The sequence below is a fragment of the Hemiscyllium ocellatum genome, chromosome 9 (genome assembly GCF_020745735.1).
Source record: "Hemiscyllium ocellatum isolate sHemOce1 chromosome 9, sHemOce1.pat.X.cur, whole genome shotgun sequence".
NCBI lineage: Eukaryota > Metazoa > Chordata > Chondrichthyes > Orectolobiformes > Hemiscylliidae > Hemiscyllium > Hemiscyllium ocellatum.
The window spans coordinates 26444579-26458311 of NC_083409.1; the positions used below are offsets into that span (position 1 = coordinate 26444579).

The window sequence follows — 13733 nt, forward strand, 5'->3', positions numbered from 1 at the left end:
ACTCCAGAGTGAGTTACAGACTGGAATCGAATTGAGGGGTTCAGGGAGTTTACAAAGAGAATAACAGAAACTCATGAGAAAGTTACAGACTGGAATCTAATTGAGGAGATCAGGGGGTTTTATATCTGGAATAACAGATACCTGGGAGTGAGTTACAGACTGGAATCTAATCGAGGAGATCAGGGGGTTTCTCCTCACTCTTTCACAGAATTTGTGTGTGAAATAACAGTCACCATTGGCCTGTAGAATGCAAGAAAAACGGAGAAAGATACAACATAACATCATGCGTTTGCCTAGCGCCTTTCATGTTTACAAGATGTCCCAAAGCACTTTGCGACCACTGAAGTATTTTGGAAATGTAGTCACTCTTGACATAGTAGAACTGTTGCTACCAGTTGGAGACACAGCAAGGATCTAGTAACAGCAAAATGATGACAAACAGATGACCTCATTTCCTGTTGCTGACTGGGGGGTAAATTACTGTTTGAGAAACAAAGAGAAAGTTCCTTTGCTCCTGTGGGGCCTTCCATTGATCTGATCAGACTGATATCTAACATCTCATTCTAACACCCTTCGTGCTGCATTGACTTCACTCCTTGAGTTTTGTGACAAGGCTCTGAAGCAATGTTTTATTCTCCTTCCTTACGCCTTTGAGCTGAGAGCATTATGCACTGATTTGATTTGATTTGTTATTGTCCCGTATACTGAGCTACAGTGAAAAATGTTGCCCTCCATGCTTTATGGTCAGATCATAGTATACAAGTGCATCAGGGTAACAGAGCAGAGTGCAGGATACAGTGTTACAGCTACTGAGAAAGTGCAGAGAGAGATCAACATTAACATTAAAGAAGTCCATTCAAAAGTCTGATAACAAAGGGGGAGAAGCTATTCTTGAATCTGTTCATACCTGTATCCAAACCTTTATATCTTCTGCCCGACAGAAGATGGTGGAAGAGAGTATAACCAGGGTGGGAGGGGATTTTGATTATGTTGCTCGCTTTCCCGAGGCAGTGGGAAGTATAGATGGAATTAGTGGATGGAAAGCTGGTTTGTGCGATGGACTGAGCTGTGTTCACTTGCTCTCTGTAGTTTCTTACAGTCTTTGGAAAAGTAGTTGCCATACCCAGCTCTGAAGCATCGAGGCAGGATGCTTTCAATGGTGCATCTATAAAAACTAGTCAGAGTCTTGGTGGACATGCCGAATTTCCTTCATCTCCTGAGGAAGTAGGGGCAATGCTGTGCTTTCTTGACGGTAGTGCTACCCTGGGTGGACCAGGACAGATCGTTGGTGATCGTCACTCCCAGGAATGTGGTGCTCTGGACCATCTCCACCTCAGCCCCATTGGTGCTGGCAGGGCTTGTGCCCTTCACTCCACTTCCTGAAGTCAATGGCTGGCTCCTTCGTTTTGCTGACGTTGATGGAGAGAATGTTGGCTTTGTTCAGCATTCTATCTAAGATTATGGCTCACGGACCGTGGCGGCTATATTTGTGGGTGCGCTTAGCTCAGAATTGTCAACAAGGCTTATCCGAATTCAACGGGAAATAATTACCCTCACATATTAAGGCCTGCTGTGACTTATATTTAACTCCTTATCTTTGTGTGATGGAAGGGAAATTATTGGGCGACACCATTAGTGATTTATGAATGGCAAGTAATTAACTTTGGATATTGAGAAGGCTGCAGCCAACAATTGGACGTCAGTTTGAAAATTAGCATTCACCTTCTGTGAATGCTGATAAGCTTTTAACAGGATAGCTAACCATTCAATAACAGGGAAATTCTGGTAGAGTCATAGATTCATCCAGCTTGGAAACAGACCCTTGGGCCCAACCAGTCCATGCCGACCATAATCCCAAACCGAACTACTCCCACCTGCCTGTGCTTGGCACACATCCTTCCAAACCTTTCTTATTAATTTACTTACCTTAATGCTTTTTAAACCTTGTAACTGTACCCACATCCACCACATCCTCTGGCAGTTCATTCCACACACGAACCACTCTCTGTGTAAAGAAATTTGCCCCTCGAGTCTTTTTGAAATCTTTCTCTTCTCATCTTAAAAAATGCGTGCCCTAATTTTGAAATCCCGCATCCTTGGGAAAACAACATTTGCTATTCACCTTATCCATGCGCCCCCATGATTTTATAAAACCTCTTATCAGGTCAGGCCTCAACCTCCTATGCTCCACTAGAAAAAGTCCCAGCCTCTCCTTATATCTCAAACCCTCCGTAGTTGGAGACATCTTGGTAGATCTTTTCTGAACCCTCTCCAATTTAATAATATCCTTCCCGTCGCACGGCGACTAGATCTGGGCACTGTACTCCAGAAGAGGCCTCACCAACATCCTGCACAACCTCCAAATGACATCCCAACTCCTGTACTCAAAGGTCTGAGCAATTCTGTGGGTGTAGATTAGATTTCCCACAGTGTGGAAACAAGCCCAACAAGTTCACACCGACCCTCCGAAGAGCAACCCACCCTGACCTATTCCCCTACATTTTATCCCTAATGTACCTAGCATTATGGGCAATTTAGCATGGCCAACTCACCTAACCTGCACATCTTTGGATTGTGGGAGGAAACCCACGCAGACACGGGGAGAATGTGCAAACTCCACACAGACAGTTGCCCGAGGTGGGAATTGAACCTGGGACCGTGGCACTGTGAGGTAGCCATGCTAACCACTGAGCCACCGTGCAGGAGGTTGAAATTTAAAATAGAAACTGTTGGATATATTCATCATCTGCACAGGGAAAACATATGGGAATATTGTGCGGGGTGGGAGGGTAGGGTGGGCAGGAGTCTAGGCCCACTGATCCTATTGTTCTTTAACCTTTAACCTTCTCCTTTCTAACGACTGCATTCCCATCTTTTGATCCAGGCCGAGTGTGAACCAGAGGTGGGGGTTGCAAAGAGATCTCAAAGAGAGACCAGCCTAAACAGGCCTGGGGAGAGGGACAGAGAGGGACAGATAGTCACCTTTCCTGAAAGTGGGGGGGGAGTGTGGGAGGGGATGGTATCTGTATGTGGGTTGCTGGATTTATTCCGCGGGGAGTCACGTTGCATGTTCCACAGCCCCTTCCACTGGGGGCTTCCCCCCGATACATGTACCTTCCCGTCCTTGCAGTTTGCTCCACCTCCAAGATTAAAAAATAAACTCGGAGCTTGCATGATCGAATGACTTTATTTTTTGTCACATGTATTTTGTGGTGAGGAAGACATTGACAGACTGTTTCACCATCGCCATGATCCAGTGCCATTTGGAATTGTTTTAAGAATAAGAAACAATTAGAAGGTAAAGCTGAAAGAGAATCCTTCAGTCCCAAGCCAACGATGCCTGCGCTGCCATTCCTCCTCTGCCAACCCGCTGTGGCCTACACTGGATCCAACCAATGTTGACGTTGCCAATCCTCAGGCGCCATTTTTGTTTCACCTCTGGGCTGACTCTCCTCCACCGCCGCCTCACCTGCTGCCAGTGCCAGACCCGACAATGTCAGAGTCGCGTCCCTCGCTGCTGGGCCTACCTCATCAATGTCACCGTGACACCCTTCCACTTCACAAACCGGACCCAAACAATGGCAAAGTCCCCGATCCTCAGGCACCACCTTTCGCAGCCAGGCCGATCTAGTGCCGGGGGGGGGCCGGGGGCGATCCTTAAAACAGATAGCTAGCTGGCTGAAAGACGCAAAGGAGAGAGTAGCAGCACTGGTCATCTCTTTGCTTAGGTGCTGACCAGCATCTGTGCGGTCTCTTTAGGACTGCTGTGTGTGGCCATTCAGCCCATTGAGTGCCAGTCCCGCTCAGAGGGAACATCCTATCACCTTAGCAACCTCCCAATGGCTCGAGGTGGCATCTCCCCAGGATCAGTCCTATTCACTAATTTTGTCGACCACTTAGACGTTAGGATTAAGTAGCAGGGTGCGATGCTTAAATTTGCGGGCGACCCAAGCTGAAGTGAAATAGCCAAGGGCCGCAACAAATTACAACAGTGCACCCAAGAACTGACAGACTGGACTCAGAGCTAGCTGACACATCTCAGTGTGGTTAAGCTTGAGAGGGATTACGTTTTAATAACGAAAATAAGGAGGTCAGTTAGAGCTTTTAAAATCAGGTAGGGGTGCAAGCAGACCAATGCACAAGTCATTGAAAGCAGCAACACAGGTTGGTAAGGCGATAGCAGAAATAATCTAAACATCAAGGTTTATATAATGAACAGCAGAATTGAAAAATACTGAAGGAAGAATAAACTTGTATCTAATCTTAGTTACTCCCTCCACAATTCCCAGTGAGAGAACTGGGTACTGTTTTGGCTAACGCATGATAGAGACAGTGGATAGGATCCAGAACAGATTAACAAGGATAAAATCGGGACTGAGAGGTTTACCTCTGGGGAAAGATGAACAGACAGGGTCTCTGCTCTCTTGGAAAATGAAGGTTGACGGGTGACTCATGTAAGTCTTTTTCAAATAATGAGAGGTTTTGGTTGAGTGGATAGCTAGACGGAGAGAGAATGTTTCCTCGTGTGGGGATGTTTGTACCTAGACACGGTCCCCAGGAAATCCAGCAGGGAATTCAGGAGAAAACTGTTCAGCTGGAGGGGCAGAGAGAATGCAGAGCTCACTCCCACAGGGAATAGTTGAAATGAACAGTATCTTTGTGGTTGGCGGGAAAACTGGACAGGCAGGAGAGGGAGAAAGGAATAGAGGGTTAGGGTGGAGGATCTAAATGAGGAAAGGTGGGAGGAGGCTGCAGTGGAGGGTAAGCACCAACATGGACTGGTTAGGCCGAATGGCCTGTTTCTGTGCGTCAGAAATTGAACAGATTCCTTATTGACTAATTTAGCTGAACAGCTCTTATGCATATTTGTGAGGAATAAACAGAACAGCTCTTTACAAATTTAAATGGTGCAACATTTAATTGCTCCAGTAATATTTTTATTTGCATCAGAAATTGGGCTTTAACTGGCAGTGGCCCTCCAACCATTTGTGGAAAGATTGATACCTTTGTTGTAGAGAGATTAGTAAATTTGTTGTGGAGAGATTAGTACCTTCACTGTGGATAGATTAGTACCTTCATTGTAGAGAGATTAGTACCTTCATTGTGGAGAGATTAGTACCTTCATTGTAGGGAGATTAGTACCTTCATTGTGGAGAGATTAGTACCTTCACTGTGGATAGATTAGTACCTTCATTGTAGGGAGATTAGTACCTTCATTGTAGGGAGATTAGTACCTTCATTGTGGAGAGATTAGTACCTTCACTATTGAGAGATTAGTACCTTCATTGTAGGGAGATTAGTACCTTCATTGTGGAGAGATTAGTACCTTCACTATTGAGAGATTAGTACCTTCAATGTGGAGAGATTAATACCTTCAGTATGGAGTGATTAGTACCTTCATTGTGGTGAGATTAGTACCCTGATTGTGGTGAGATTAGTACCTTCACTGTGGAGTGATTATTACCCACATTGTAGAGAGATTAGTACCTTCATTGTGGAGAGATTAGTACCTTCATTGTGGTGAGATTAGTACCTTCACTGTGGAGAGATTAGTACCTTCACTGTGGAGAGATTAGTACCTTCATTGTGGAGAGATTAGTACCTTCATTGTGGAGAGATTAGTACCTTCACTGTGGAGAGATTAGTACCTTCACTGTGGAGAGATTAGTACCTTCACTGTGGAGTGATTAGTACCTTCATTGTGGTGAGATTAGTACCTTCATTGTGGAGAGATTAGTACCTTCACTATTGAGAGATTAGTACCTTCATTGTAGAGAGATTAGTACCTTCACTGTGGAGAGATTTGTAGAACATAGAACATAGAACAATACAGCACAGAACAGGCCCTTTGGCCCACGATGTTGTGCCGAACATTTGTCCTAGCTTAAGCACCCATCCATGTACCTATCCAATTGCCACTTAAAGGTCACCAGTGATTCTGACTCTGCCACTCCCACGGGCAGCACATTCCATGCCCACACCACTCTCTGGGTAAAGAACCCACCCCTGACATCTCCCCTATACCTTCCACCCTTCACCTTAAATTTATGTCCCCTTGTAACACTCTGTTGTACCCGGAGAAAAGGTTTCTGACTGTCTACTCTATCTATTCCTCTGATCATCTTATAAACCTCTATCAAGTCACCCCTTATCCTTCGCCGTTCCAACGAGAAAAGGCCTAGAACTCTCAACCTATCCTCGTACGACCTATTCTCCATTCCAGGCAACATCCTGGTAAATCTTCTCTGCACCCTCTCCCAAGCTTCCACATCTTTCCTAAAGTGAGGCAAACAAAATTGCACACAGTACTCCAAATGTGGCCTAACCAAAGTCCTGTACAGCTGCAACATCACTTCACGACTCTTGAATTCAATCCCTCTGCTAATGAACGCTAATACACCATAGGCCTTCTTACAAGCTCTATCCGCCTGAGTGGCAACTTTCAAAGATCTATGTACATAAACCCCAAGATCCCTCTGTTCCTCCACCTGACTAAGAACCCTACCGTTAACCCTGTATTCCGCATTCTTATTTGTCCTTCCAAAATGGACAACCTCACACTTGACAGGGTTGAACTCCATCTGCCACTCCTCAGCCCAGCTCTGCATCATACCTTCACTGTGGAGAGATTAGTACCTTCACTATAGAAAGATTAGTACCTTCAGTGTGGAATGATTAGTACCTTCTTTGTGGAGAGATTAGTAACTTGATTGTGGAGAGATTAGTACCTTCACTGTAGAGAGATTAGTCCCTTCACTGTGGAGAGATTAGTAACTTCATTGTAGAGAGATTAGTCCCTTCACTGTAGAGAGATTAGTACCTTCACTGTAGAGAGATTAGTCCCTTCACTAGGGAGATATTTGTGCCTTCAGTGTGGAATGATTAGTACCTTCATTGTGGAGAGGTTAGTATCATTGTTGTGGAGTGATTAGTACCTTCATTGTGGAGAGATTAGTACCTTCATTGTCGAGAGATTAGTACTATTGCTGTGGAGAGATTAATACCCTCACTGTGGAGAGATTAGTATCATTGTTGTGGAGTGATTAGTACTTTCATTGTGGAGAGATTAGTCCCTTTATTGTGAAGAGATTAGTACTATTGTTGTGGAGAGATTAGTACCCTCATTGTGGAGAGATTAGTACTATTGTTGTGGAGAGATTAGTACCCTCATTGTGGAGAGGTTGGTATCATTGTTGTGGAGAGATTAGTGCCTTCATTTTGGAGAGATTATAACTATTATTGTGGAAAGATTAGTACCATCATTGTGGTGAGCTTTGTACCTTCACTGTGAAGAGATTAGTACCCTCATTGTGGAGAGATTAGTACCCTCATTGTGGAGAGATTAGTACCTTCACTGTGGAGAGATTAGTACCTTCACTGTGGAGAGATTAATACGTTCATTTCAACAAGATGTCAATAGACTTCAACATTATCGAGGTGTATAAAATCATGAAGGGCACGGATAGGGTGAATAGCTGTAATCTTTTCCCTGGGTGGGGATGTTCAAAACTAGATGGCATAGCTTTACAACGAGGGGGTGGGGGTAAGATTTTAAAGGGACCTAAGGGGCAACGTTTTCACACAGAGGGTGGTGCATGTATGGAATGAGCTGGCAAAGGAAGTGGTGGAGGCTGGTACAAATACAACATTTGAAAGGAATCTGGGTATATGAATAGGAAGGGTTTGGAGGGATATTTGCCAAATGCTGGCAAATAGGACTAGACTAATTTAGGATGTCTGGTTGGTATGGATGAGTTGGACTGAAGAGTGCTGTACTTCTCTATCACTCTGTGACTCGCAATTGCATTCTAACTGTGACTGGAGTCTCACCTCGCTCCAGTAATAAAGCACTGGACACCGGGCAGTTATAACCAAAGGCCCATTTCTTGTCGGTTTGCATCACTTACAAGTAAACGGTTACAGGCCTTCAATAGGGAACCATTCCCTGGCAGGGTCCAGCCTCCTGATCTGAGATCACTGCTAACAGTTGGCCATGATAGTGGAGGCGACGGTCTGGTGGTATTATCACTGGACTATTAATCCAGGGATCCTCGTTAGTGTTCTGGGGATTTGGGTTCAGATCCTGCCCTGGCAGACAGTGGATTGGAAGCTAATATATTTTTAGAAATCTGGAATTAAGAGTCTAATGATGACCATGGGGAAACATGATAGTCAGTTAAAACCCATCTGGTTTACTCATGTCCTTTACATGGTCTAGCCTTACTCCAGACTCTCAGCACTGTGGTTGACTCTGGGCAGTTAGAGGCAGGCAATAAGTGGCGTCATCCCATGAATGAATTTAAACAAAAACTCCTTCTACGAACTGGAGGCTTGGTTTCTCTTGGCCTATGTACAAGCATTTCTGCGGCCCACCCTCATACACAGGCTGCATGGAGCGAGGGCATGGGGAATAATGGTAAGGTAGTCCTCAAATGCTGTCTGATGGTGCCAGCTCATTACACAGTGAGAGGATGGGCACCATCGCCAGGCGGTGGGGAATGGTGGTACAGTGTGACCGAAGTCTATTGCTCTCTGTTCCAGGTGGACTCGCTGCGCCATGTTATCAACCAGACAGGCGGCTACGGTGATGGTCTGGGAGCTGGCAGGATCTATAGCCCACAGGCCCTGAATGTGAGTAGTCTTCCCCATCTCAATCAGCTCGAACGTGTGGCACTAGGGACAGAGTCGAAAAGCATGGCACTGGAAAAGCACAGCAGGTCAGGCAGCATCCGAGGAGCAGGAGAGTCAACATTATGGGCATAAGCCCTTCATTAGGAGAAACAGGCCGTTTGGCCCAACTAGTCTATGCTGGCATGGCACTCCAGTGCAAGCATCCTCCCCACAAGCATCTATTCTCTTCTCCCTCCCGTTCTCCTGTAGCGTTCCCTCAAACTCAGCCAACCGGAGATGGTGGCCCTTGTGGTAACTGAGCTAGCGGACCAGAGCCTCCAGGATGATTTTCCAAGGAAAACGATTCGAGACCACATCAGGTGGAATTTTGATCCAACCGTTTAACAAAGCCAGATTAACCATTCCAACTAACAGTCATTTGGTGAATCAGTTCATATTCTTTGCTAACCTTTAGGGAAGGCAATCTGCCATCCTTACCTGGTCTGGCCTACATGTGACTCCAGACCCACAGCAATGGCCTCACAGAATCTCTGCCAAATCGAGAAGGGATGATCGTTGACCTCCTTCACTGTTGTTGGGCCAGTATCCTGGAATTCCCTCCCTACAGCATATGGACTGCAGCAGTTCAATAAGGCAGCTCACCACCACCTTCTCAAGGGGCAACTAGGGACAGGCAATAAATGCTGGTCCAGCAACTCTGTGTGGAGTTTGCACATTCTCTCTGTGTCTGCGTGGGTTTCCTCTGGGTGCTCCGGTTTCCTCCCACAGTCCAAAATGTGCAGGTTAGGTGAATTGGCCGTGCTAAATTGCCCTGTAGTGTCCAGGGATGTGTGGGTTAACCATGGGAAATGCTGGGTTATGGGGATAGGTCTGGGTGGGATCCTCATTGGAGGGTTGGTGTGGACTCAATCAGCCAAATAACTCCCTCGAAGAAGAAAGGTTTTCTCTCAGTCCCTCTGTCAAACTCCATCATAGTCTTCAGTCAAATGTGTCATTTACTCTGACTCTATCTCTCCCTCTGCTTCTATGTCCCTTGTCCCCCTCCCCATTCTCTGTCTGCATCTGTCCCTCTCTCTTTCCCTACCTGTGTCACTGCCTCTTTATGTCTTTTGCCGTCATTCTTTACATTTCTCTCTCTCTCTGTCTTGTTTTCTCGTGCACTCTCTCTCCTCCTCCCTCTGCCTATAGACTGTCTGTCTGTCTCTCTCTCTCTCTCTCTCTCTCTGCTTATGTCCCTTTCTCTTTTCCTTTCTGTCTCTTTCTTTCTTTCCTCTTCTGTATCCCTTTCCCTTTCTGTCTCTCTTTATACTTTGATCCCTCTCTCTGTCTCTCACCAACTCTGCTTCTGTCTCTCCACCTTTCTCTCTGTGTCTATCTCTCTCTCTCTCTCTATGTCTCCTCTCTCTCTCTCTCTCTCTCTGCCTTCACTAACTCTCTCTGCCTCTAATGGCCCCTTTGCCCCCATCCTGGCTCTCTCTCTCTCTCGCTCTCTCTCTCGCTCTCTCTCTCTGCCCCTATTCCTCTCTCTCTAGGACCAGTCTCTGATTATTTTCCAGAGGGAGGCAGGGACAGTAGCTGGTGCTGGTGAATTAGGCAGTAGTGTGGACTGCAAATGCTGGAGATCAGGGTCAAGAGTGTGATGCTGGAAAAACACAGCAGGTCAGGCAGCATCCAAGGAGCAGGAGCATCGACGTTTCAGGCAAAAGCCCTTCCTCAGGGTGAATTAGCCCGTCCTGCCGCTGTGAGGGGAGGGGAGGGGAGGGGGGCATTGATGGACAATGAGGTGAGTGACAGGGACATGCAATGAAGGAGGTGATGTGTTCCTCCCTGTCAGATTCACACCAGGAGAGGGAGGGAGAGAGGGAGGGAGGGGGATAGACAGTGAGAGTGCTAGAGAGAGTGAGAGAGAAAGAGGGCAAGAGAGATGGTGTGGGAATGAGTGAGGTGAAGAGACAGAGAGAATGAGAGCTAGAGAGAGAGGGAGAGAACAAGAAAGAGAGAGAGATAAAGAGACAGAGAGCTAGAGAGAGAGGGTGTGAGATAAAGAGAAAGGATTTGACAGAGAGAGGGTGCAATGGAAAGATATAGAAAGGAAGAGAGATGGGGAGATAGGTAGATAGAGAGAGAGAGGTGGAGAAATAGAGAGAGGGAGAGTGTGAGGGAGAGAGATAGAGAAATTAATGTGAGAGAGAGATAGTGAAAGAGACAGATAGAGTTAGAGATAGAGAGAAAGAGAGAGAGAGCAGAAGAGATAGATAGAGAAAGTCAGGGAGAGAGAGGTGCCCCTGTTGAACTGCTTGGGTTGTAGTCTTGATGCTGTGTCTCTGTAAAGCAGCTCACTGATGCTGGTTCGACTCAACAACCACCCCCCACCACCACATGCCTATTGCCCTCTCACCCGAGTCTCACCCACGCACCACCCCACCCCGTCCCTTCTCCCCGCTCCCTCCCGCGGATTCCTCTGACCGTGACTGGGACAGCACGCAGACCACCTCAGGCACTGACTGCCCTCCCTCCCACCAACTCCTCCCACCCCTCTCACAGCCTGCCCACTCCTCAACTGGGATGGAACCATCCTCACTGTGCTTCTGTGTGTCTGCATCTGTGTCAATGTGTGTAACTGTGTGTGTATCTGTGTGTCTGCATGTGTGTGTGTGTGTGTGTATGTGTGTGTGTGTGTGTGTGTGTGTGTGCTGCCCAGGCCCTCCTTGTAAATTCACAGCGACAGGCTGTGTGGTGCTGGGGAAAATTGATACGACAGGGACAGTCAGAGCCCTGGTCACGAAGGGGACAGCAATCCAACTCGATTGCTCAGATCAGCCATCGCAGTGCTCAGTGGGTGTGACAGCAGGCCTGAGAGAGGCCGCTCTCTCACATGCACGGATAACATGGCCGCCGGGTTACTGGCCCTGTCTTGCTGCAGGTTACTACTCACTGTTCCTCCTGCCTTCACATGTCCCACCCAATCAAATCCTCCAACTTGCCGGGAGATGTTTGCACATTCTTTTTTATTCTGGCTCTCTCTCTCTCTCTCTCTATCTCTCTCTCTATCTCGATATGTATTTTGTTTTGAAGGGCTAGGGGAAAGGTAGAGTGAGGTTAACAGGCCTCAGGGCTCAGGTGAATAGTTGCGCCATGGTTGTCAGACATTGTGACCGCGTCGTTGCCCATTGCCGGGCCAAAGTGACCGGGCTCTGTCGTCGGTCCAGCAACAGGCGGAAACAAAATGGGGTCTTGTCATTCTCCTGCAGGAGACACTAGGTTCTAACTCGCCGTTCATATTTTCAACCAAACAGATTGTGCTTGGGAAGCAGGAGTAGGCCATTCGGCCCTTTGAGCCTGCTCTGCTAGTCACCATGATCGTGGCTGATTATCCAACTCAGTCCCCTCTTCCCCCTTTAACCCCAAGATCCGTATCTATCGCCTTCTTGAAAACATTCCACGTTTTGGCCTCAGTCATTATCTGTGGCAGAGAATTCCACAGGCTCCCTACTCTCTGGGTGAAGATGTTTCTCCTCATCTCAGTCCAAAATGGCCGACCCTGTCTCCTTCGACTATGACCCCTGGTTCTGGAGTCCCCAGTCACCAGGAACATCCTTCTTGTGTTTACCCTGTTTACCATGTTTCTATCAGATAACCCCCTCATTTTTCTAAACCCCAGTGAATGTAATCATAACTGATTCAGTGTCTCTTCATACGTCAGTCCTGCCATCCCAGGAGTCAGTCTGATAAACCTTTGTCACGCTCCCTCCATCGCCAGAACATTCTTCCTCAGATAAAAACTGCACACGGTACTCCAAGTGTGGTCTCACCAAGGCCCTGGACAATTGCAGCAAGACATCCCTGCTCCTGTACTCGAATCCTCTCACTCTGAAGACCACTTACCTTCCAGGAAACTGCTGGAAAAGCTCAGCAGGTCTGGCAGCACCTGTGGCCCGAAATCAGAGTTAACGTTTCTGAGGAAGGATCACTCAACTCTGATTGCTCTCCTCAGACGCTGCCAGACCTGCTGAGCTTTTCCAGCAATTCCTGTTCGTGTTTCTGATTTACAGCATCCACACTTCTTTGGGTTTTTATACCATTTAACCATGTTCCCCCATCCCCCACCATCCCCCTGCTGCTCCTGTACGCTTAACTTTCAGTGACTGGTGTACAGGGACATCCAGGTCCCATCGTACCTCCCCCGTTCCAAATCTATCAACATTCACATAATAATATGCCTTTTTTTAAAATGACCAAGGTGGATAACCTCACATTTATCTACATTACACTTCATCTGCCCCCTCCCTCAGTCCCTCCAAATCACACTGAAGCACTTCTGCATCCCCCTCACATCTCCCCCTCCTCCCAGCTTTGTGCTGTCTGGAAAATTTGAGATACCACACTTAGTTCCCTCATTTAACTCATTAATATTAATATATGTTGCACATAGTATTTGAATGTGGCGGGTAGTTAAAGTTGAAGAAGTGGGTGCAGCTCATGAACATGTTTGAGCTGATTGTGTGAGGAATAGAGATCTTTCAACGTTCACCTAACATTGTAATGATGTATCTCAAGGTCCGTTACAGAGATGTGACCAGACACGGAGCCCCCACTGGGTGGTAGAGACAACTAATTTTGCCCAACACTGGGTTTTATGGACAGTCGGGAGAGAGAGTTCTGGAGTTTTAACACCACCAGTGCTAATGTGATTCCAACTGGGGCTGTTCAGCAAGATGAGAGCAGATGAGAGCAGAGACCTTGGTTCACAGATTGGTAGAGAAACTGAAACGCTGGTAGTCTAAGCATCCAGAGGGTCTCACTATAGAAGAGAACATCTCCTGCCTCTGACAGTATTGCACCAAGTTGGAGTCACACTGGAGAACATCAGGAGATACTGGAGTTGTGGTTTCCCCATCACTGAGAGGTCCTGCACACCTCAGTAATCTGAAGAGATGGGTGGCTATGCCTATTCGCCCCATTACGCTTGGACCCTGTGACTGCCAAGGTAGTTAAAGTTGAATTTAGTGAAGGTTTACTGCAGGTTCGACTGTCCTAGTTCAGAGGGAGCTCTCACTGTTTTGACAATATCATTTACTGTGGCTCATGCAATCAATTTTCTT

At 46.8% G+C, this 13733-nt stretch overlaps 1 protein-coding gene across 3 annotated transcripts in view; it reads left to right on the plus strand.

Annotated features, from left to right (window-relative positions):
• LOC132818645 (pre-B-cell leukemia transcription factor 1-like) overlaps positions 1–13733 on the plus strand; it is a 381714-nt gene that overhangs the window by 350803 nt on the left and 17178 nt on the right. For all 3 annotated transcript variants that reach the window (XM_060829652.1, XM_060829654.1, XM_060829653.1), the window contains one exon: positions 8542–8631. In XM_060829652.1, coding sequence (XP_060685635.1) covers positions 8542–8631 — 90 coding nt within the window. The remainder of the gene's footprint in view (positions 1–8541; positions 8632–13733) is intronic.